This window comes from Staurois parvus, unplaced genomic scaffold (assembly GCF_062004578.1).
Source record: "Staurois parvus isolate SC_StPar_1 unplaced genomic scaffold, SC_StPar_1.0 ptg000442l, whole genome shotgun sequence".
NCBI lineage: Eukaryota > Metazoa > Chordata > Amphibia > Anura > Ranidae > Staurois > Staurois parvus.
The window spans coordinates 1,341,043-1,366,622 of NW_028318238.1; the positions used below are offsets into that span (position 1 = coordinate 1,341,043).

Sequence of the window (25,580 nt, forward strand, 5' to 3'; positions counted from 1 at the left end):
ACCACATGAAGGATGGCAGACTCATTGTCATTGTTTAACAAACCAGGTTCAAGGCATCTTAAATCCACTACGTAACTGGCCACGTTTAGAGTGCATGTAGCACTACCTGCTTGCAAGAGATTTGGGTCCCCCTATAGCCCTGCACAGCCAAGCATCACACATTTTCCATTCAAACTGAGGAGACAGAAAACTAGTCCTTGAGTTTTTGAAGTTTTATTATTAGGGATGTAGAACTAGGATGGGGCAAGGGGTGTATGGGATGGTAGCTGAGGATAAACTTCCTGAACTATTAAGCCTTCTAGACAGAACTTTTCTAGGAGAGCTCTTCAGCCTCTCCTGGTGTATCACCCCAGACCCTAGATAGAGCCTCTATCCAGCTGGATAGATTAATCCATGGGCAAGGGAGTCCAAAGCTGCTACTTGAGCTGTAACAGTCCCAGGTGTGGAGCTAATCAGCTCCCCCACCCAAATGCTCTCTTCCCTTTCTGCCGCAGGGGGTGTAGGAGTACTCACCCGAGTCCTCCTGTGCTGCTGTTAGGCCTGGTAGCAGCCAGCTACCTATCAGTGGGGCTGCTCCTTCCCCGCTGCCAGGTGGGGCTAGTATATTCCACCGCTTTCTTCCATTCAAGGACCCTCTGCCTGGAGGTGAGCCCCTTCCAGTCTGGTCTCCCTCCCAGGCTCCTGCCTCTCAGCCTCACTTCAACCCCTCTAGTTACTTCACAGGCTCCAACACTTCAAGGGTGTCCCTGCTTCTTGCTAAACCACCTGTTGGGGATTGGCTGGGGTCCCTCAAGAGTGCAGCCAGACACTTGGATCCAAAAACTGCCTGTAGTGCCTTCCTCCAAAGCTCTAGAGTAGAGGGAAAATTCCAGAGGGCTGGCCTGCAGAGCCTCATTTTGTATGGCTCATTGCATCTGCACCAAGGTGCAGGACCCTTTTACCTGCACCTGACACATCACATGGGTGTTCACTGGCAATTGCATTTTGCAATCTGTTTTGGGGTGTCATTAATTTAACATTTACACCAGATTGCATGAACGCCATGCGATTACAGTGTGGTGTGGGAACCATAGGATTTGCAGCATTTCCTACACCCCAGTGTGATCAGTATTTAGGTTACCTTTACTGCATGCTTCTAACTCCAGCAGCAAATCAGACAGACAGGCAGTCAATGCATCAGAGGGTACCTGCTAATCTTAGACAGATTAGCCTTGTTTTGCAGCACTATGGCTCACTATACAGCCTGGGTGTGGCGATATCCCTGCAGTAGAACGTCTGTTATACACTCAACTCAAGAAAATAAGAGTTTTCAGATTGACATCCTATCAAATGTTGCCAACAGCTTCCAGTGAAGATCCTATTAAATAGGTGGATGTCTGGAAATCAGCATAAAGTATTGCTGCCCAGCATTATCCGATAGGCAGGAAAGGCTGTTTCCACCTCCTCTCTTCCCCTGCTGCTCAATTCCTCAAATTCTTTTATTCATCCAGACACCACAGGAATCAGACAGACCCCTATTGTAGAACAGCTCATCACAGCCGCCTCTCACTGCTTCAAGAATGCTTTGTGGGATCTGCTCAACTGCAAGAGCAGTCAGAGCTGCTACTATAGCCTGGACGCCAACACATAATGATGGCACATGCTAGCACTGCAAGAGAATCAAATCTCAGATTGGTTAGTGAAGCATGTGCTAGACGAGTTTTGGATAAATTTAAAGACTCGACATGCTCTTGCAATTAAAAGCCTGCTTGCAGATCATTTTAAAGTGTGACTTGAAAAAAGGAGGCTATGCTGCCAAACCATGGCATCAGAGCAACCGCCCTTCAGTTCATTTCCCCTTACTCCAGTCGTCCTTGCATGGTGCTGGTTTCTGCTTTGCTGGGCACATATGCAGTAGGACCTGCATGCTTGTTGAAGACTTACTGGCTGGATCACCAGAAAAAAAAAAAAAAAGTGAAGAAAGAAAATGTAGCCAGTACATCTAAATGTGTAAGCTGCAATAAAATGTTTCCTTTTTGGTTTAATACAGAGTTAATGGCACCCAGGCTTCAGCACTGCCAATACAGCACTGCTATGGCACCTCAAGACCACTGGTTCTCTGCTGTCTCCCTGCGAAGACACAGCAGAACCTGTCGCCAGCCATCCAACAAGAGTATGCATGCCAGTGATGTGACACTAAGGACCTTTCCTGAAAGTAGAGAAGTCTCAGGCAGGCAGCATCATGCAACCATAGCAGTGTTTTCCAAAGGTCCTAGTTCACACCAGTGCAGTCAGTTACCGGTACAGAAAGGGGAAAAAATAAAACCAAAACAGCTACATTCTCTGCACAGAACCATACTGGAACATGGCAAACTGCATCAAAACTGCACCGGCACTATATGTGGTGTAAACAAAGCAAAAATGTATCAGGAAGATATCCAGAGTGTTTTTGTAGTGTGAACTGGCCCTCAAAGTGAACATCTCGACCCAACTGAGCTGCCAGACATGCCCATAAGTGCATCACTAACTCTTTTAACTGCTTCCCATCTGCCCTATAGCAGAAATACTGCTACAGGGCAGCACAGGTGCACAAAGTCACATGTATGCAATTTAGCAGTTCTGGGTAGGGGGGCACACACATGAGCCATGCAAACCCCATCAGTGGCTGTCAATCACCAGGTCCTGGTTGGTAATTACACGCCAGCGTCTGGTGATCTCCAATGATCACCGATGGGGAGAAAGACTTGTTTACCAACAAGCCTCCCTGTTGGCTCAGGCACACTGCTCTGGATGGTTGTGCACAGCCACCCAGAGCTGTGTGATTACAGTGAACACACTGCCCCCTAGTAAAACAACCCCTGCACACAGTTAACCCTTTGATTGCCCTTCATGTTTACCCCTTCCTGCCCACTGCCATTAGTACAGTGTCAGTTTTATTTTAGCACTAATCACTGTATTAGTGTCAATGGGGATGTCAGCGATGTCAGTTCCCCCCCCCCAATGTCAGAATGTCCTGCTATAAGTCACTGATCGCCGTCATTACTAGTTGGGGAAAAAAAATCCCGGTATCTATACTGCCATTGTAAACCCCCCCCCCCCCCCCCCACAGTCCTGCTATAAGTCACTGATTGCAGGTATTACTAGTAACTAAAAAAGTTTCGGTATCTATACTGCCATTTGTAAATGCTACAACTTTCATACACCAATTGGGATTTTTTTTTTTTAAAGCAATGACATGTAGCAGAATACATTTTGGGTTAAAATTTGAATAATATTTGACTTTTGCTATTAAACATGTCCAGTAAAAAAAAAAATCAAAATTGGTTTTTATAGTGCAAAACAATGCACAGCTGATCAAATACCACTGAAAGAAAGCTCAATTAGCATACAGTCAGAACAGCTTTGTGCATGTAAAAGTCTCAGCCATGTGGTTTCCTTTGTCAAATGCACTACAACATTTACACATTCATATGAATGGCAATTGTGGTCAGATCGTGTAGAATGTTTATATAAAAATTATAGCAGGCAGGTTGCATATCAGATGCTTAATGCAAATTACAGCAGTATTAAACCAAAAAAGCAAACTGTTATATAGCAGCTTACCAATTAGATGTGATAGCTGCGTTTAGGCTCTTGTATTTTCATCTGGTGATCTGGCAAGTGTTTAAAAAAAAAACCCTTCCAGATGTTTTCACTTAGAGGGATGAGAAACCATTGTCCACTGGCAGGGGGTGCTTACAATTTTTTTTTTTTTTACACATAAAACAAGCTTGATTATAGCATGTAAGCCTTAGCCTGGCTTCAAGGCGTTGGTGTTTAAACCTGTTAGCATAGTCAATACTTCCCCCAGACTGAATATTGCTGACTGCTGTGCCCATACAGTGAGGAGCATCAACAAAGATGTGCTTCTGGCCAGATTACCAGTGAAGGGGGGGGGGGGGGAGCCTAAAGAAAACTAATGGACACCACATCTGATTATTAAGCTGCAATACAACTTTTTGGCTTGGGGTTTAATACTTCTTAAGCTTTTGCTATGGTTTATCATACATTTAACTTGAACCGGAAAAAAAACTCATGGAAGGAAAGTCATTGGCTGCTCATAAATTTAATTGAGAGAACATATCTACTTCCCCTTACCAAAGGGTTTTAAACTAGTCGGGAGAGGGAATTTTTTTTTTTTTTTTTTTTTTAAACAGGAAGCAATTCGTCAGCAGAATTACCACTTTACAGCAGATGTACAATGTAGAAGTGCCACTCAACTGACCATTTCCATTAAATATATAAATTAGGGCTGAACAACTAATAAATTAGTTGGCCTGCATACAGAATGCATTGTTTACAAAGTGAACATTGTGTAGCACAAGATCGATTAAAAAATAAATAAAGTCCCATAATAAATACATAACACCACTGTGCAATGTGTAAAAAAAAAAAAAAAAGTCTCTTCAGTGCCAACATTAGGTGGAAAACCTTCTCACCTGACTGACGGATGCAGCGTCAGACCCCCTGCCCTTCTCACCAACTCGTGACCGAAGGACTAGCCAATCTAAAACCGCACCGTAACAATACCATGCTCAGGTGCACAAAGATTTTCCAGCTAATGGACCACAAGCTATGTACCTGCAGCCTGAGAACGATTGTTACTGGGTCAGATTATGCAATTAACCCTCCACACTGCCACCACTTTTGTACAGAGGAGGAAACTTGGCAAGATTAGCAATAACACTATGATGTCTGAATAATAGTCTGTATACACACTGTCACTGCAGGCAGATTTATTTAGCGGTTTAAAAAAAAAAAACCACAGTAGCGCTCTTCAGACACGGATTCTTAGTTTGCATTAAAGAGCTTTAGAAAAAGTTCAACACTTGTCAGAAAATAAGATTACAAAAAAAAAAAAAATCAAAAATGGTGCAATAAAAGTATTGACAGAAAAAGACAATAACAAAGAAGTTTAGGGAGGTAGAACACTTGCCATCAGCCTTGGTTTAAGCAGCGGTCAAGTGTCAGAGCAAAAGGGCGCCTTATCTCCCGAAGTTGGTTCCTGATGTTAAAAAGGGAGAATTCATCTTACTGCGCCAACCACAACAGCCTATTAACCCAATGTGTACCGATTACCTCATTTGGAGAGGGGTGTTTAGACAGGGGCACTCAGGTCCCAGGGAACTATATCATGGTCAATAACCTTCCATAGGGACACGTAGCAGCCTAACCACTAGTAGATTAATATGCAGAATGATATCCTGACATCAAATATGCCATATCACTATTTCAGCTAGAATTATATGGCTATAATTATTAATTATTTATATTATAAAAAGATTCATCTTGCCCCTCCACCCTTCATAGAGCTTTGTGTCTGACTCAGTTAAAATACCCTATATATCCTACTACAGGGTATAATATGCTACAAGTTATGAGTAATTATATTTTCACTGTATTGCAGTATAAATTAACCTTATAGTAGTGATCATCTGTTTTACACTAAGGGCCATTGTTTTTTTTTTTTACCCGCATCACAACAGGTGCAAAAAAAAAAAAAAAAAAAAAAAAAAAAGCTAAAGTGTCTTGCTGGCAATACATTTACCCATTTTCAGATGATATACATTCAATAAATTGACAAATGTCCTTCCAAAATTGTACTTGCATTTACCATTTAATTGTTAAATGAATGCAATTTCTGAACGAAAACCACAAACATGGTCCTAAAATTCATTAGTTATAGAAAGTTCTATTCTGCTCCTTTGAATTTTCCCATCACTGTGGTAGAAAGTGAACATTTATGGACCCCATAAGGATTAGAATTGAACATTCTTAGGCTTCATGTACATAAGCCTACCCTGACTGTGGGGGGAAAAACCGCAAGTCACATCAACTGCGGTACTGAGTTTGTTTTTATCCCCCACGGTCAAAACGTTCCTATCCTGAATGAGATTCTTCTGGATTCAGGAGAGGGAGATTTAACCTCACCTATACATAGCAGCTCATAAACTCTGCTAAAAGCCTGTGTGTACATGGACACTGGCTTTTATGGAGTTGAGTTTGGGCTTTTTTTTCCCCCAAAGCTCCTAAACTCAAGTTTAAAGAGCTGCTTGTGTACATGAAGCCTTAAAACAAAAAAAACAATTAAAAAAACACGAGAAGTGTATGGCCAGCAAAAGTGACGTGTAGGTAGCTTTATCAAGCTACCCGTCTATGACAAGGGACTCAGGCATGCATAATATTTTAGATCATGGCTGAACATCTGCAAAATTGGCATTTTAGGTCTTCATTTTTTCTTTAAACATTTTGATCTCAAAGTCTGATGTTCCAGATTTAAACGAATAGTAAATACATAGTATGGTATTCAGAATGGATTAGATATTTTGTTCCAACCATATAGCTGGTTATTTATATCTAGCACTGCATATAGATATTCAAGAAGAGTTTTTTTTTAAACTTTAAATTATACACCACACACTTTAGCTTTTTACCCGATTAATCTAAACAATAAATTGGCCAACTAATTGATGAAAATGGTTACTTGCAGCCCTAGTGTAAATTTGATCTTAAGCTCACCACGGATGTTGAATTCTGACCAAAATCTTCTAGCTCTATAAAGTACATCCACTTAGTGAATTTAAGCGATTCCTCCATCCATGCTAAACAGCTGGGATGATCAAAGCTCTTGCTGTGGCTATTGTGTTCTGACAGCCACCCTGCCAGCAGTCAGAATGACCAACAGTGCCTGCATATGACTAGATGAAAAGGTCACATTGATCCCTCCTGCTTGGAGCAAACTAACTTCGAAGTACATTTCCGTGAAAGTGCTCTTAATGCATCATGGATGTTCAATTTACAGCATCCGATGCCCAGGACATGTAGTGCTGTATGCTGGGCAGGTAGTCTACCTTTAGCCCTGCTGTGGGCAAGCTGCAGGGCTCACCTGTCAGGTGGAACCATCCAGGCAGCAGCCGCCACCCCCCACCTGCTATGTCCCAGGGCTTTGCTTTCACATCTGCAGGCCTGGTTCAGTGTGCCAGCAGTATGCTGGGATGTGGGTATAGAGGAGGGAGGAGAGTGGACACATCCACTCCCCTCTTCTTGACCCTTCCAGGTCCCCATTGACAGATTCCTGGCTGTCAAGGCTGGGAAAGAATGTAATGCGGTACGATGTGCACTACATTATTCAGTGGACACAGGGGAGACATCCAGGGTCTTTTAGACCCTGGATGTCTCAAAATACGAAAGTTACACCCAAGCACATAACACTGATTTAGTCCCTGCACAAGTAGTTTTCAAAAACTTTTCACATGTGTATATACATAACATTTTGAATAAAGTAGGTAAACCCCTGCCAGTATTTTGGGGGAAGGGGGGGGGGGGTGGAAATTTTCCTCTTCATGTCCCAAAGATGCAAGATGTTAGAGAAGTCTCTTAAAAAGTGTAGAACAGACTCCCCCACCATTAGAAGATTTCTTCTTGTTCTGTGGACTCGAACTTTTGCCTGAAAGCACTCCTGTCAGCTGCTCTATCACTTAAAGTACAGTACAGCCAATGCTTGTTTGGATGTATTTTTGTGCATCAGAGTGAAGTTTGTCCTAAAGCCGGCTTATGTCAGAGCTGCCAAGAGGCTTAGACAACCACTTCTGCCCCCGCCACAGTCCAGTATCCCAGTGAGCACTGGAGGAGCAGCAGAGCAGACAGCAGTGAGTACCAGTCTCAGCTCAGATTGGCTGAGAGAACTGACTGACCAGCAGTGTGATTGCTCAGTTCTAAGCCTTTGAGTCTGTATAGGACAGATGCAGCAGGCATGATTTTGGGGTGCAAGGGGGGAATAGAACCACCCATATCCCTTTTAAGTTAGGAGAGAAAGCAGTTCCTGGCAGGCTTCTGTTATGAATATGTTTTAGTATGTTACCAGAAGAGACGATTGCTATACCTGATTAGCACTGGGTGTGGTTATAGTGTAGTATGACTAATAATAATGTTATAGTACACTAACCCAAGTGAACCTAGTCATTTAGGCCACAATGTATTCTGCTACATGTCTACAAGCAAGGAGATTGCTGCTTTGACAGTGACAGCCTGTCTCTGGCTCCCAGTACTTTGCCAAGGCAAGTGCCAGCAAGAGGAATGCAGACAGATGGGGCATCCTAGCATCACCTCCCCCTGTATTCTTTTTGGTGCTTGCCTCAGGAGACTGCTGAGAGGCAGAGACAGGTCAGCTGTGCACCAAGTGGAGAACACCCTGTTAGTGTCACCAGGCACTTCAGAAGATGGAAGTACTACATAGTGTGCAATTAGTAAGGTGAAAACGTGACAACTTTAACCACTTGTCCGAGGATTTACACCCCCTTCCTGAGCAGGCCATTCCTTGCATTACAGCGCTGCATTACTTTGACAATTATGCGGTCATGTAATGCTGCACCCAGATGAAATTTATGTTTTTTCTCCCATGAATTGCAATTTCTGTTGGTGGTATTTGATCGCCTGTGTGTTTATTTTTTGTACTATAAAAAAAACACAACAAATTGAGAAATATTTGACACTATTAAACATGTCAGTGAAGAAAAAAAAAAAATTTAAAATCAAATTTACACCAAAATGTATTCTGCTACATGTCTGTGCTAAAAGATACCAATATGTGGTTTATGTGAAAGTTAGTGTTTACAAATAGCAGGATACACTGGAATTTAATTTATTTTTACTAGTAATGGTGGTGATCAGCAACTTCTAGCAGGACTGCAGCAGACATTCTGACACTGACATCCCCAGTGACACCAATACAGTGATCAGTACAAAAAAATAAAGTGACTGGCTGTACTAATGGCACTGGGCAGGAAGGGGTTCACATGAGGGGCTATCAAAGGGTTAACTTTCACAGTAAGCAGTGTGCTTCACTGTAATGACACTGCTTTGGATGGCTGCAAACAATACAGTTCTCCCTGTCAGCTTGTGCACATAGAGTCCTCCCCGTCAGATCACCATCATGACCTGGTGATTGGCAGGACACAGTCAGCTGTTTAAACCAATTTGTCACTTAGTTTCCCAATTAGGCACTGCACTAGGTCTGCCTGTAATTTGGAGACATCCAAAAGCACTTTAATCTCAAACTCATTTATAAAACAGATCCCTTTTAGCCAGTTTACTAGAATTACAACATTTTAGGCCTTTACAGACTAACATGCACATTAGCAGTGTGTGGGGAAGTGTCAAACCTTTTTTGCAAAGTCCAAGTATGAGCTCTCCAGCCACTCCCTTATCGGTTTGTTTACTTCCTCAAAAAGAAAGAAAATTTGACAACCTCAGTTTAATGAGTCCAGCTGTCTATTGCAGAAGACAAACTTCCCAGCATGGTGGGTGAAGCCTGGACCCTATACAAGGAACAGCAACATAGACGGGTAAAACAATCTGTTTCAAAGTTAATGTGGTCCCACAGCAAGTTCAAGACAGGATCTCCATTGTTTGAGTTACACAAATTGTATAAAGCAGAGTATGTTTTATACATTGAAACTGGAAGCTGGAAATGTGTTTGAAAACTTTGCACCATAAAGTCAAACTTTGTACTAAAACCCAAACCATAAAAAAAAAAAAAAAAAAAAAAAAAAAAAAAAAAAAAAAAACCTTAAGTCTCCAGTCATTTCTATTTTTCCTTCTCTGAGACCCAGTGGTTTGGTACCATTAGATGATCACAAGGCCCTTCCTAATATGTATTTTTTGCAAATACATAATTTTACATTCTCAGTATTCAACCTCATGTGCCAACCCCCTATTTTATCAAGGTCTTCATGCAATTATATATCCTGTGCCAACGTTCTTTCCCTGTATAATTTGGAATCAAAGTGGTTCTAAAGGCTTTTAGTCTAATGCATTCATTAAGGTAAAAAGCCCATTTCAAATGTTGCTCCCCTAGTCTAAATACTTACCCGGGCCTGATCTCAACCCAGCTCTGTGCCCGAGAGCAGTGCCAGTGGCTCCTGCCTTTCACAGGACAGGGTCCAAGCCCCACTACATGTTTCTAGAGAAATGCTGCAGACTTGTACCTGAGCCAGGCTGTGTCTACAAAGCAAGCTGCTTGCTATGGGGCAGACTCGAGTGGACAGCACTGGTGGTTTTGCTCAGAACAGATCTGTATAACATGTTTTTTAAAATAAAAAAAAAAAAAAAAACTTTAGTAATGCTTAAACCGCATTGGTACCAAAGAAAAACAAACACTTAACTGACACCCACACTATGCACAATGCCCAAGCTACTCAATACAGCACTATCCACCCAGCCTGTCTTCATTATATGCATTATATGTGGGTATTCTCAAGTGGCTATACAATTCCAAGCAAATGTCTTAGTGTGCTCTGTTATAAAGTGCTCAGCATAGCATGCAATTTCCCATTAGTCCAGAAGTGGCCAATTATATGAAAACTGCTTGTGATCTATTCCGAGTACCAAGTTGGGGGAATCAGGAGTGAAGCATAGACAATAGGTCACAAGCAATTTTTCACTTTTTGGACTAACAGGAAATCACATGCAACAATGAGCACTTAATCCCTTTATGCCAGAGCCTCCCAACCCTTTAAGGCACAGGTTTCAAATTGGCGGCCCTCCAGCTGTTGCCAAACTACAAGTCCCATGAGGCATTGCAAGACTGACAGTTACAAGCATGACTCCCAAAGGTAGAGGCATGATGGGACTTGTAATTTTGCAACAGCTGGTGGGCCACCAGTTTGATACACCTGCTTTAAGGGGTTTCAGATGCTGGGAGGTGGGACCTATAATCATGTGACCACCATGATTGACAGCAATCAGGAGCTTTCCATTAGGCACTGGTAACACGCAAGGTGTGCTCTGCACAGTTTGTTTACATTTTGGTATGCAAATATGCAGCCTGTGTCAAGGTCCAGCCACCAAGAGGCTGCATATTTGTATTCCCCCCAACCCCACCTACCCTCATTTAGATGGGCTCTGTCACTAGAGTCAGTAACCAACAAAAGTCACCCCATTCTCCAAGAACCCAAAATGTTCCTTCCCATTTTATCATTCTTACTGGGCAGTCATTCCCTAGATGTTCGAGTTAGCCTGCTCCAGCAATGCTGCTCCTGAACAGAAATCTAATATCAAGCAATTGGGTATATTTATTGGGATGTACAAACCTAAAATTCATCTCTAACACTTCTTCCAAGCCCCCCCCCCCCCCAATCTTCTAATGCAGTTACCCAGCTTCTGACCCCATCTCCATTCTCCTATACTGACCTTAACCAGGTGAGGGCCAAACTTCAAGTTGTTAATATTGTGCAGTGTTGCTAGTCAATGTAGATCCACAATTTGGAGTTCAATACAAGTATGATGTGAACAAGCTTGGAAGTGGTTAGCAGAGGCGTAGCTGGGGGGGGGGGGGCCGGCTGAGAGAGGGCAGTGAGCCGGGCATGTGCTGGAGGGGACAGCCGAGCGTGTAGTGCCGTGTGATCGGGATGGGGGTGTCTACAGGGACCATATGAAGTAGGGGGGGGTGTCATGAGGTGGCCGTTTGTCCCTGGGCACAAAATATCCTAGCTACACCTCTGGTGGTTAGTGTCTAATCTGGGCACAGGTGCCCTTTAAGCACTGCTAATCAAGGCCAGGTTAAGATCTGTAAGGCTACTTTCACATTTATGGCAAAAATGCATGTGGTGCAGGACATGGGGACTCAACTGCACCAGATACACAATGAAAGTGCATTGTAGCTGCGTTTACATTAATTTTAATGGGGAGGTGCATTTTTTTTTTTAAAAACTCCAAAAATGCAGCAAGCAGGATTTTAAAAAAATGCACACCAGATCAGTGTTAAGGGTTCCATAGGAATACATGGTCACATGTTTCTTCTGCTTCTTTAAAATTGATAAGAAAAAAAAAAAAAAAAGTACAAGAAAATGGGCCAGTGTGAAAGCAGCCCAAGATTGATTATCAAGCCAGAGTGCAAAATATTGTCTGACAGAAGAATGTGTGGATAAAGCAAGTTAAAGCGTTCCCTGTACTGCAGGAGACATGAACTAGCTGACTGATACTTGCAAATTAGACATGGCTAGAAATAGATTTTTCACATCTGCTAAAAAATGTCATGTATGGTGGCTTGGTTATAGTTTCTGGGTTTAGATGTCCCATAAAGGACAGTCACTGAAGCACATTTCTGGGAATGGTGTTCGCACCACACATGAGGTACCACCAACATAGCAAGAACAATTTTAGCACTAGACTTCCAACTCTAAACCATACCCTGTACATTTTTAAAGCATTGCCTATGGAGATTTTTTACTAGTTTGCATGCTTGTGGAATGACTCCAAACCAGTAAAGTATTAAAGCATGACATGTTAGGTATCCATTTACTCGGCGTATCATCGTTTATATCTTACAAAAAAATTGTGTTATATACACATTGTGTTTTTGCATTAAGTTGTTAAAGCATTTTCCAAAATTGAGAAAAAAAAAAATCACAGCATAAAAACAGCACCAAAATTACAATAACCACCATTTTATTCTCCAAGGCCTCTGCTTAATTTTTTTGTGATTGATATATAGATAAAGCAGCAGCTACAAATACTAAGGCTGACAATTTTTAATACAAGGACATTTATCTTTCCAGGGATCCAGCACAGTCCTCACTGGTCTTTGGGTCCCTGGAATCTTTACTTGGGAAGTTGGCTGCCAGTCCTAGTGGCTTGATAGCCAGCTTTCTACTGCGCATGTGAGAGTCACACCCTTTGATGTGTCCTAGAAAGCTGCAGGGACAAGCTTACACTCAGATCACCTAGGTCAGGGGTCTCCAAAGTACATCCAGCAGGCCATATATACCCCGCTAGGACATTTTTCTGGCCCACAGCTGGAGTCTTGAGACTCATTGCAGGGATGAGCTCTGCATACTGAAAGGCCAAACTATTTCAGTACAGCCCTGCATCTACCAGCAACCACCCTGCAGCTAAATTCAGGTGTTCTTTACCACGAATTTCACATACAGCTTGGCTGTGTAACAGCAGGGTGGAAGTCATGAGCAGCAATAAAGCCAGCCCTTAAGAGCACTACAGCAGTAATCAACACTGATGTACAAGGGAAATGAGGTGTAGAGACTGACGGGGAATGTGTGCTGGGAGGCTCTGATGGACAAAAAAGTACAGTGAGGGCTCTACTGGGGGATGCAAGTGGGGGGGGGGCGGCAGACTCTTTATGGCCCACGAATATCTGTAAAATATGATGTGGACCTCGAAGTGAAAGTTGAGACTCTTACTTAGGTGATTTGCATGGAAGTGTGAGAACTCACCTGCCAAAATTAGGTACCAGCTACCCCCCCCCCCCCCAAGAAAATGTGGGTCCAAAGCTGTTACATGGGGGGGGGGGTAGGCAGAAGCAGAGCAGCAAACTTCCCTAGGATAAGCTTCCTAGGGAGGGATTGCAGCACCTGTGACTAATGAAAAGATCCACTGGGGGCAGACCAAGTAGTAAATTAAAAGGCAAGCTGTTATTTGCAACTCATAGGTAGAAGGTTCAGAGCCTTGCAACATGTGGTTCCTCTGCCTTGAATGGGTCCAATTGTCCATCATCCAGATGCAGGAGAGCAGAGTGGTTCTGTTATCACTGGAGCCTATGGATGTGGATGGGAGTCCTGGCGAGCACTAAAGAGCCAGATGGCCAACAGTGGCAACTCCTGAATCCACAGGTGTTCCACTATTGACCATGATGCCACCTCCCAGGGCTCCCATCCATACATGCAAATTGCTATGAACAGAGCATGCTTTCATTTACCTATTCCTATAGGTAGTCTGCTGCCCCTAGTGGTGCTTCCTTTGCATTACAGCCACAGGTGTTAATCCCTACCGGAAGCTCATCCTATTCTGTGAAGGTCCATTCCCAGAGGCCAATCCTGAGTGACATTTCTATATGTACATACCTGACATCACTACAATTTGTTGTGCACATGGCCAATTGTATGAATAAATGAGTTCATACTGCTATACTCAGATGCACCCTCTGTCCTCACCCATTACTGTAGGAAACCTTTAGCCTCGAGAGGTGCTGCACGTTTTGGAACCACGCCTTGTGTTGGTCACATCCACTTCTGCTCCATATACAAATCCATACCATTGCAATAACTAGGTGTTGCAAAATTCAATAACTGTACAGAAGGATGCCGACATGAATGTTGGCTATAAACCATTTTAATGCTTGTGGAATTCTCTGGAATAAATATGAACAATGACAATATTATAAGTCCTCAGGAAAGTAAGACGATTAGACTGGTCACACAAAGGATAAGCATGCTGCCCAGTCCGTACCTGGTCAACTAATGCAGCTTTTACCAAAATGAACTTATCCCCTAAACTATGTAAATAAAAACAGACCCAAAGCCACTGGTATCCCCTGGCTAGAAGAAAGTTGTCATGTGTACAGATCATGTCACAGCCCTACCTCATCCGGTCTTATTGCATTTTATTCATTGGAAACCAAAACAAAAAAAGTAGCTACTGGACCACCGAATATAAGCATGGTTCTGCCACCCTTTGTGCTCGCTCCCAGGAACAATCCACGCTGTAGCTCATGTACATGCACAGGCAGTCAGAAGACTGAAAGGATACACATAAGCTGCAACACTTTGATTCTGGACGTTGTCAGCAGACTGTGTTCAGCAGTGAGTAAAAACCTAAGGAAATCCACAGAGCAAGCTGGAGGCCAACTGTTCTAAAACCTCAGATTTTAGGGGTTTTTGGACAAAAACCATTTTATATTTTGTGCATGACTTTATGATACAAAGTTAAATTCAAAGAATGGGCAAAGCTCTTTTGGATTGCTTCTATCCTGGGTCACAGGAGTACATTTACTTTTGTTCCCTACCCAGTTATCTGCTGGAGGGGCAAAGCAGTGCCAGGCTCAGGAAGGATGCTGACAGTTGTGCTCCAACCCATTGCCTGATTGACAGCTGGCTCCTTGTGACATGTGGCTGAGCCAACTGCACCTACTCCCTCAGCATGAACTCCACTGAGCACTGGAGGAACAGAGCAGCGACTGCCAGTCTCTGCTCACAGCAAGCAGAGAACTGAGCAATCAGCTCATGTGATCATTCAGTTCAGTCTTCAAGCTGACAGAACAGCTGCAGCATCACACAGGGATGGAGAGTTCTCGTTTTAGTTTTTTTTTTTTTCAAGAGACCACACTTTAACCCTTTGAGGACCAAGGGACGTATTTGTCCCATGTTTTTAATTGCATGTATCTGATCAAGAACTTAAAACTTTTTTGGTTTGAGTCAAAATATTAGTTCTTAACAAATGGATCTAGCTTTTTGCCAATTTCATGAAATTGCTTAGTTACAGCAACTGAAGTGTACGAACTTTAAAAAACAAAAAAAACAAAAAAAAAAAAAGATTCTTTTGGCGTTTCAAAATCTTACGGTCCTCAAAGGGTTAAGGTAAAAACCAGTTTCTATAAGGGGGGGGGGGGGGTTCAGTGTTGGCAGCTCAGGAGCCAATGAACAGCCTTTCACCACAAGGCCTAGTCTTCAGACTCAATACTCCCTTAAATCTGAATTGCGGGATAAGGCAGTATTGTCCAAGTACAAGAGTCATGTGCATTCTTACTTGACCCTTTGCATTTCTTTCAGATCTGTGTAGTAATCTGGCATGAAACCTTGGCTCTGGATTTTAAGGGGCATTTGGTGAACAAAGTGCACTTATAGCCTTTATAGCTATTAAGACATTTTAAAATTAATGCTAATGGCATTCAGAGAAGAAAAAAAATGACAAGGTCACATTTACATCCTATAGCTTTTCAAATATAAAAACAAATTGCTATTAAAACTACTTAAAAGTGCATCAAAAATGGAGGACCAACCTATTAGAAAAATCTAATACAAAAAAATTTAAAATCATCTAAAGACAAAATTGCACAGAAAAATGCATACAAAATACAGTATTTATGCATTTTTCCCCTGTCTTTAGGGTCAGGTCACACTACATGTGTTTCAGTTGCTTTTTTCTGCATCCACAAAATGCATAGAAAGTAGGTTATATGGTTGTCAATAGTTGACATCAGTGCTTTCAGTTCCAGAAAAAAAAAAACCAGGCTGCATTTTTTCTGCACTAGAACTGTACTGGAAGTGGTAAAACACATCAAAGATGCACTGGAACACACATGTCCCTATTTAAATTGAAGAGGGGGGGGGAAATGAATTGGAATGCATAAATGCACATGTCCCCATTTAAAATGGAGAAAGTGGGAAAATTAACTGGAATACATTAAAAAAAATGCACTGGAACATGGCAAAAACACATGCAAAAAAACATCTGGACTACATTTCTATAGTGTGCACCGGCCCTTAATGATCAAAAGGCTGTCCATGGCTTGCAGATCATCAGCACTGCACATCAGACAAAGCATTTAGCCCTGGTTCACATGTGGCCGTGCGGGCCACGTTTTGTGCAGGCACAAAAGCCCATTCATTTGAATTAACTCCTGTACCCTGGGACACGCAGGGAAGATGTCCCTGCACTTGAAAACCGCAGCTTGCACAGGAACCTTGGTTCCCAGTGCGGTTATGATTTCCAGTGCATGCGGCGTGCCATTAGAATGAATGGCACCTGCCCACAGGTCCACATTCTTGTTTGTGGGTGGTACGGCTGCACGGATTTGTTTGGATCCACAGCAGCACCACCCACACAGATGTGAACCTAGCCTAAGACAATGGGTAAAGAAATGTTTTAGTCCCATCACAATATTCCCTTGGTTGTTACTTTTGGCATTAAAACTAGAAATTCTGGCATTTAGGCTTCAGATGGGTGTTAACCATTCTGTGCACCAGGCCACTCGTTTTTGCGCATGCATTCACTCAAAGCTGCGCACAGGCAACCTATGGAGGTAGATGCAGGAGCACAGCTCTGATTACCTGCATTCAGATCCATGCACCAACATGTCAAAATTTGACATGTGGCGGTGTCTGGTTAGAATCCACTTCTAAAGGCTGCCTGCATACAGCCCCAGGTGGATGCAGACGCAATAAAAACCATGTAGCACAGGAAAGGGTGTTAACACCCATTTAACTGAAATATCAATTTAATAAAGTACTCCTAAATATTTATGAGACTCTGGGTAGAAGTCAGAAATGACCTATAGGCATTCACACCAATTGTAATCAACTACACAGCAATTGCATGTTAGAATCAATGAAACACGGACTTGAAAACCCTCAATAAGGCCCCATCATGGTCCAATAGGGTGTGGTTAAGCAATCACAGCAACAAGATTACTCTACAACCACATTAAAAAGTCTTTGCTGTGGTGAGAAGCTGTTGCTTATCATTGATGTGATAGTAATTGGTACATAGAGAACCCAAAGACCACAAAATCCTTTCACAACTACTGAATTAGAGAGCTTCAGGATCTGTGTACTACTGACTGCCACACCCATCTCACAGTATGTGATCTACAACCACCATGCCATGACAGATCATCCTCAGACACAAACCACACAAGATATAGAACGTCTTACTACAGTTCATAGTCAGAGGGCTTCAAATACTGGACATGTGTGTGGTCAGGGCTTACTGAATGCAGATACAAGACAAAGAATCAAGTTCACCGATTCTAACAGGCTGCTGCATCACGTACACAGCCCTTCTCCTTACTGAGTAGAGGAGCCCAGAATACTGTGACCAGCAAGTGGGGGGGGGGGGGAGGGAGAAACTCAGCTGGTCATGATCACTCCCTTGAAACAACTCCTACACAAGGATTGCAAATGGATATTACAACCATCTAATGTCCAATAAAACAGCATAGAAAGGTGAGGTCTGACACATGCACCTGTCACCTCTAACATGATGGGGTTACACCAGCCTCAACAGGGTGCCTTGGCAAAAAAGGTCTAATAATTGCCCAAAACTTGTATACAAGCCAGCGGGTGGAACAGGCCTACCCTTTAGTTACACAAAGCCACAGGTTCTCATTGTGCACCATTACAACCTTCTAGTCGCCAGCGTCCTGACAACCAATGACATCAGTTGAGGATGTCAGCTGCCTGCACAGCATCCTAGTTTGACCCTCCCCACCCCTCCATCAGTGCTGGGGGCACATTAGCTCAGTGATGGCGAAAAACTGAGGGAGAAGAGAAACATTGGAATACTAGTCAGTACCAGTGTGCAAAAGTATGCTTTGGAAGAATAAATTCCCTCCAATGTTGGGTGTCCTACACGTGTGGAGGTTGCTGTGGTATATAAAACTATAAGAAGAGTTTCACATTTTAGAATCGGGGGCCTCAAGATTGTCCATAAATTTAAAGGGTGCCTTGACTGAAAAAAGGTTGAGAAACACTGGGCTACACCAAGATGTCAGCATGGTGCAAATACACAAGACTTCACACCAACAATGGGCTCCATTCACAAAGATTTTCAACCAAGCGAACCATTCTCACATCTCACTGGACTGCCAGAAATCTGTAGCACTTTGGAAGATAACGAATCCTCATCCCGGTGTTTTTGGCATTTATGGAGTCTCAAGTTCAGCACATATATTACAATTGGGGGGGCAGTGGAAGGCCCCCCCGACTTAATAGCTGTGGCCGGTGGGATAACTATCTTCCCCATAGCTGTGGCCAATAAATCCCCCTCCCCCCCATAGCTGTGGCCAATAAATCCCCCTCCCCCCATAGCTGTGGCCAATAAATCCCCCTCCCCCCCATAGCTGTGGCCAATAAATCCCCCTCCCCCCCATAGCTGTGGCCAATAAATCCCCCTCCCCCCCATAGCTGTGGCCAATAAATCCCCCTCCCCCCCATAGCTGTGGCCAATAAATCCCCCTCCCCCCCATAGCTGTGGCCAATAAATCCCCTTCCCCCCCCATAGCTGTGGCCAATAAATCCCCTTCCCCCCCCATAGCTGTGGCCAATAAATCCCCTTCCCCCCCCATAGCTGTGGCCAATAAATCCCCTTCCCCCCCCCATAGCTGTGGCCAATAAATCCCCTTCCCCCCCCATAGCTGTGGCCAATAAATCCCCTTCCCCCCCCATAGCTGTGGCCAATAAATCCCCTTCCCCCCCCATAGCTGTGGCCAATAAATCCCCTTCCCCCCCCATAGCTGTGGCCAATAAATCCCCTTCCCCCCCCATAGCTGTGGCCAATAAATCCCCTTCCCCCCCCATAGCTGTGGCCAATAAATCCCCTTCCCCCCCCATAGCTGTGGCCAATAAATCCCCTTCCCCCCCCATAGCTGTGGCCAATAAATCCCCTTCCCCCCCCATAGCTGTGGCCAATAAATCCCCTTCCCCCCCCATAGCTGTGGCCAATAAATCCCCTTCCCCCCCCATAGCTGTGGCCAATAAATCCCCTTCCCCCCCATAGCAATGGCCAGTGGGATTACTCATCAGCCCCCCTTAGTGGTGGTCAGCCCCCATCAGCCCTACCCTTCTAGACAGCGGGAGAGATGATAGACACCATGAACTGCTATGTGGCCCCAGCCCTGCAGCCACCAGATCAAGTGATCAGTCAAGCTGTCCCAGCTCCAGGAACCCCCACCACCCCCCCAGCCTACAATTACTGCTGTAGTGAGTAGAAGCATCAGCCAGCACTGACAGCCACAGCCCATCCATAGGAGACACCATAGGGAGCACTGCAACAGCGCCCCCTGCTGTGTGAGGGAGAGAATCCGCCTGAAGTACTGTTACCGCTATTCGGCTAATCAATGGATCGATCGGCTGATTACTAATCAATCCGGGTGACGAGGGGGTGAGAATCCCGGCACTGATCTTCAGCTAAGCTCTCCTGGTGAGGAGCCCGGCGGGCAGTGTAGGTGATGTGCCCAGTGAGGAGGGTCACGCCCATCCACCATCAGATCGGCCGATGTGTCGGTGTGTAGGACTGACCTGTCTGTCGGTAACTCCCTCTCCCAGCTCCTCCACGATGCCGGAGCACTCCATGCCCAGGGAGACGGGCGGGGACGGCAGGCGGTCGTAGACTCCTTGTCTGGCCATCAGGTCGGCGAAGTTGAGCCCGCAGGCTCGGACCCGGATCAGCACCTCCCCGGCCTTGGGTTTGGGGGAGCCCTTCTTGTTCTGCAGCTTCACCTTGTCATAGCCGCCGTGGCCGCTCAGCACCAGCGACTTGTAGGTCACTTCAGGCTGCGGAGGTGCCGCCGCTTCCCCGCTCTCCACCGCCGCTGCCGCCTCCTCGGCCGGCTTCTGCTCCTCCGCTGGCTCCTTTTTCTGGGGCTCGGCGGCTTGGTTCTCTTCAGGCGGTGTCTGCTGCTGCTCCTCCGGCTTGGGGGTCTGGGCGGGGGCCGCTTCTTCGCCGGCAGACATGGCTGACAGAAGAGGGGTTCGCTGTGTTACCTCAGAGACGGGCAGAGTGCACTGAGCCAGAGGCGGGGAGGGACCGTGCTCTCAGCTGAGACAAGGAGAGGAGGGGCGCCGAGCACTGCTTTATACCGCCCGCTTAAAGAGCCCCGACACTCTCTGGGGACGGGGGGACCCCGGGGATGGGGGACCCCGGGGATGAGGGACCCCTACTGTACAGTGTAGGCTGCACACACTCTCACCACAGTCCTGAGGGAAGCAATTATGGCTCATTCATTCCATTTCAAGTCACACTGTTGCCATCCTTTCATATTGTGTCCATTCATACCGTGTCCATTCACACCGTGTCCAGTCACCTGTGTCCATTCATACCGTGTCCTTTCACAACGTGTCCATTCACACCGTGTTCATTCATACCATGTACATTCACACTGTGTCCATTCACACCGTTTCCATTCACACCGTTTCCATTCACCTGTGTCCATTCACACCGTGTCCATTCACACCGTGTCCAGTCACCTGTGTCCATTCATACTGTGTCCATTCACACCGTGTCTAGTCACCTGTGTCCATTCATACTGTGTCCATTCACACTGTGTCCATTCACACCGTGTCCAGTCACCTGTGTCCATTCATACCGTGTCCATTCACACCGTGTTCAGTCACCTGTGTCCATTCATACCGTGTCCATTCACACCGTGTCCATTCACACCGTGTCCAGTCACCTGTGTCCATTCATTCATACCGTGTCCATTCACACCGTGTCCAGTCACCTGTGTCCATTCATTCATACCGTGTCCATTCACACCGTGTCCAGTCACCTGTGTCCATTCATTCAAACCGTGTCCATTCACACTGTGTCCAGTCACCTGTGTCCATTCACACCGTGTCCAGTCACCTGTGTCCATTCATTCAAACCGTGTCCATTCACACTGTGTCCAGTCACCTGTGTCCATTCATACCGTCTCTAGACACCTGTGTCCATTCACACCGTGTCCAGTCACCTGTATCCATTCATTCATACCGTGTCCATTCACACCGTGTCCAATCACCTGTGTCCATTCATACCGTGTCTAGTCACCTGTGTCCAGTCACCTGTGTCCATTTACACCGTTTCTTGTCACCTGTGTCCATTCACACCGTGTCCAGTCACCTGTGTCCATTCATTCATATCGTGTCCATTCACACCTTGTCTAGTCACCTGTGTCCATTCACACCGTGTCCATTCACACCGTGTTAAGTCACCTGTGTCCATTCATTCATACCGTGTCCATTCACACCGTGTCCATTCACATCGTGTCCAGTCACCTGTGTCCATTCATTCATACCGTGTCCATTCACACCATGTCTAGTCATCTGTGTCCATTCACACCGTGTCCATTCACACCATGTCTAGTCAACTGTGTCCACTCACACCGTGTCCAGTCACCTGTGTCCATTCATACCGTGTCCATTCACACCGTGTCTAGCCACCTGTATCCATTCACACCGTGTCTAGTCACCTGTGTCCATTCACACTGTGTCCAGTCACCTGTGTCCATTCATTCATACCGTGTCCATTCACACCGTGTCTAGTCACCTGTGTCCATTCACACCGTGTCTAGCCACCTGTGTCCATTCACACCGTGTCCAGTCACCTGTGTCCATTCACACCGTGTCTAGTCACCTGTGTCCATTCACACCGTGTCTAGTCACCTGTGTCCATTCACACCGTGTCCAGTCACCTGTGTCCATTCACACCGTGTCCATTCACACCGTGTCCAGTCACCTGTGTCCATTCATTCATACCGTGTCCATTCACACCGTGTCCAGTCACCTGTGTCCATTCATTCATACCGTGTCCATTCACACCGTGTCCAGTCACCTGTGTCCATTCATTCAAACCGTGTCCATTCACACTGTGTCCAGTCACCTGTGTCCATTCACACCGTGTCCAGTCACCTGTGTCCATTCATTCAAACCGTGTCCATTCACACTGTGTCCAGTCACCTGTGTCCATTCATACCGTCTCTAGACACCTGTGTCCATTCACACCGTGTCCAGTCACCTGTATCCATTCATTCATACCGTGTCCATTCACACCGTGTCCAATCACCTGTGTCCATTCATACCGTGTCTAGTCACCTGTGTCCAGTCACCTGTGTCCATTTACACCGTTTCTTGTCACCTGTGTCCATTCACACCGTGTCCAGTCACCTGTGTCCATTCATTCATATCGTGTCCATTCACACCTTGTCTAGTCACCTGTGTCCATTCACACCGTGTCCATTCACACCGTGTTAAGTCACCTGTGTCCATTCATTCATACCGTGTCCATTCACACCGTGTCCATTCACATCGTGTCCAGTCACCTGTGTCCATTCATTCATACCGTGTCCATTCACACCATGTCTAGTCATCTGTGTCCATTCACACCGTGTCCATTCACACCATGTCTAGTCAACTGTGTCCACTCACACCGTGTCCAGTCACCTGTGTCCATTCATACCGTGTCCATTCACACCGTGTCTAGCCACCTGTATCCATTCACACCGTGTCTAGTCACCTGTGTCCATTCACACTGTGTCCAGTCACCTGTGTCCATTCATTCATACCGTGTCCATTCACACCGTGTCTAGTCACCTGTGTCCATTCACACCGTGTCTAGCCACCTGTGTCCATTCACACCGTGTCCAGTCACCTGTGTCCATTCACACCGTGTCTAGTCACCTGTGTCCATTCACACCGTGTCTAGTCACCTGTGTCCATTCACACCGTGTCCAGTCACCTGTGTCCATTCACACCGTGTCCATTCACACCGTGTCCAGTCACCTGTGTCCATTCATTCATACCGTGTCCATTCACACCGTGTCCAGTCACCTTTGTCCATTCACACCGTGTCCATTCATACCGTGTCCCTACTCACACCATGACCATCCACTCAGGCCATGTCCATTCAGTCACACCTTGTCCATCCATTCACACCTTGTTCAGTCACATCTTGGCTGTCAAGTCACACCATGTCCATCCATTCACACCTTGTTCAGTCACATCCTGTCTGCCAGTCATACTATTTCCATCCATTCCCACCTTGTCCAGTCACACCATGTCCATCCAGTCACACCATGTGCATTCATTCACAGCTTGTACAGTCGCACCATGTCCATCCAGTCACACCATATCAATCCATTCACACCATGTCCATCCATTCACACCTTGTTCAGTCACATCCTGTCTGCCAGTCAAACTATGTCCATCCATTCCCACCTTGTCCAGTCACACCATGTCCATCCATTCACACAGTGTCCATCCAATCACACCATGTTCATTCATTCACACCTTGTCCAGTCACACCATGTCCATCCATTCACACCATGTCCATCCATTCACACCATGTCCATTCATTCACACCATGTCCAGTCACACCATGTCCATCCATTCACACCGTGTCCAGTCACACCATGTCCATCCATTTACATCATGTCTAGTCACACCATGTCCATCCATTCACACCATGTACAGTGATACCATGTCCATTGTTATAGGCTAAGTATACACCAACATGAAAAGCAGGTGTGTGGAGTCTGAGAGGCGTTAAAGCTTGTCAAGTCTATGGTAACATGCCATAGACACGCCTGTAGTGTTTACTGCACATCACCACACGTTTAACAAGCATTTATAAAACACTTCCTTCTTAAATAAAAATAATTACATGGAGAGCATCTGGGGTGCATTTTTTACACACATTAAGGCCTCAAGGTTTACACTGGCATTAGAAACAACCGCATGAGGGCACGCTTTGGCTGCTCATCAAATAATACTTTCCAAACACACTCTGGGGTTGATTACTAAAGGCAAATAGACTGTGCACTGCACGTGCAGTTCCTCCAGTGCTTAGTAAATGAGGTAAAGCTTCACATTGCAAATGTAGCACTACCCCCTGAGGAGTCTTGGAGTTTTGGGTCCCCCTAAAGCTCTGCCTAGCCAGGCAACACACATTTTCCTCCACACCTTGCACACTGGAAACAGTAAACAGTCCTTGAGCCTTGAGGGCAAACTCCTTAGCAACAACACTATTCTTCCAAAAGTATTGGTCGGCCTGCCTTTACACGCACATGATCTTCAATGGCATCCTGGTCTTAGTCCATAGGGTTCAATATTGAGTTGGCCCACCCTTTGCAGCTATAACAGCTTCAACTCTTCTGGGAAGGCTGTCCACAAGGTTTAGGAGTGTGTCTATGAGAATGTTTGACCATTCTTCCAGAAGCGCATTTGTCAGGTCAGGTACTGATGTCGGAGGAGAAGGCCTGGCTCACAGTCTCCGCTCTAATTCATCCCAAAGGTGTTCCATGGGGTTGAGGTCAGGACTCTGTGCAGGCCAGTCAAGTTCCTCCACCCCACGTGGTAACACACCGTAAACCCTACAGGCACATTTACAGCAGGTTACCACAGACTTGAATGGAAGGAGTTGGCATAACATACATAAATGTGTACATGCATAGTCGTTCATTGGAATGAAAGAAGAATGTGTGCCACAGTGTGTTGGGGTGTACAGAGTTGAATGAAGTGTCATTTTGTGACACTGCGATAATTTAAAAGAACATATATAAGCAGTGCAATGTGACACACCACCCCTCACAGCCTCTGCACACCCGCACATGTTATATACACTGCTCAAAAAATGAAAGGAACGCTTTGAAAACACATCAGATCTCAATGGGGAAAAATCTCCTGCTGGATATCTATACTGATATGGACGGGGTAATATGTTAGGAACATAATGATGCCCCATCGTTTGATGGAAATGAAAATTATCAACCTACAGAGGTGAAAAAATGATGCAGCAGGCTAGTCCATTTTGCTGAAATTTCATTGCAGCAACTCAGAATGGTACTCAGTAGTATATATGGCCCCCACATGCTTGTATGCATGTCTGACAACGTTAGGGCATGCTCATAATGAGACAACGGATGGTGTCCTGGGGTATATCCTCCCAGATCTGGACCAGGACATCACTGAGCTCCTGGACAGTCTGAGGTGAAACCTGGTGGCGTTGGATGGACTGAAACATGATATCCCAGAGATGTTCTATTGGATTTAGGTCAGACGAACGTGGAGGCCATTCAAAAGTATCAATTTATTCATCCTTCAGGAACTGCCTGCATACTCTTGCCACATGAGGCCTGGCATTGTCTTGCACCAGGAGGAACCCAGGACCCAGTGCACCAGTGTAGGGTCTGACAATGGGTCCAAGGATTTCATCTTGATACCTAATGGCAGTCAGGGTGCCATTGTCTAGCCTGTAGAGGTCTGTGCGTCCCTCCATGGATATGCCTCCCCAGACCA

At 45.2% G+C, this 25,580-nt stretch overlaps 1 protein-coding gene across 1 annotated transcript in view; it reads right to left on the reverse strand.

Annotated features, from left to right (window-relative positions):
• The window catches only part of VAT1 (vesicle amine transport 1), a 59,880-nt gene extending 39,550 nt beyond the window's left edge, over positions 1 to 20,330 (reverse strand). Inside the window, exon 1 of the mRNA XM_089687981.1 lies at positions 19,827 to 20,330. Coding sequence (XP_089544107.1) covers positions 19,827 to 20,261 — 435 coding nt within the window. The 5' untranslated portion in view covers positions 20,262 to 20,330. The remainder of the gene's footprint in view (positions 1 to 19,826) is intronic.
• Between the last annotated feature and the right edge of the window lie 5,250 nt (positions 20,331 to 25,580).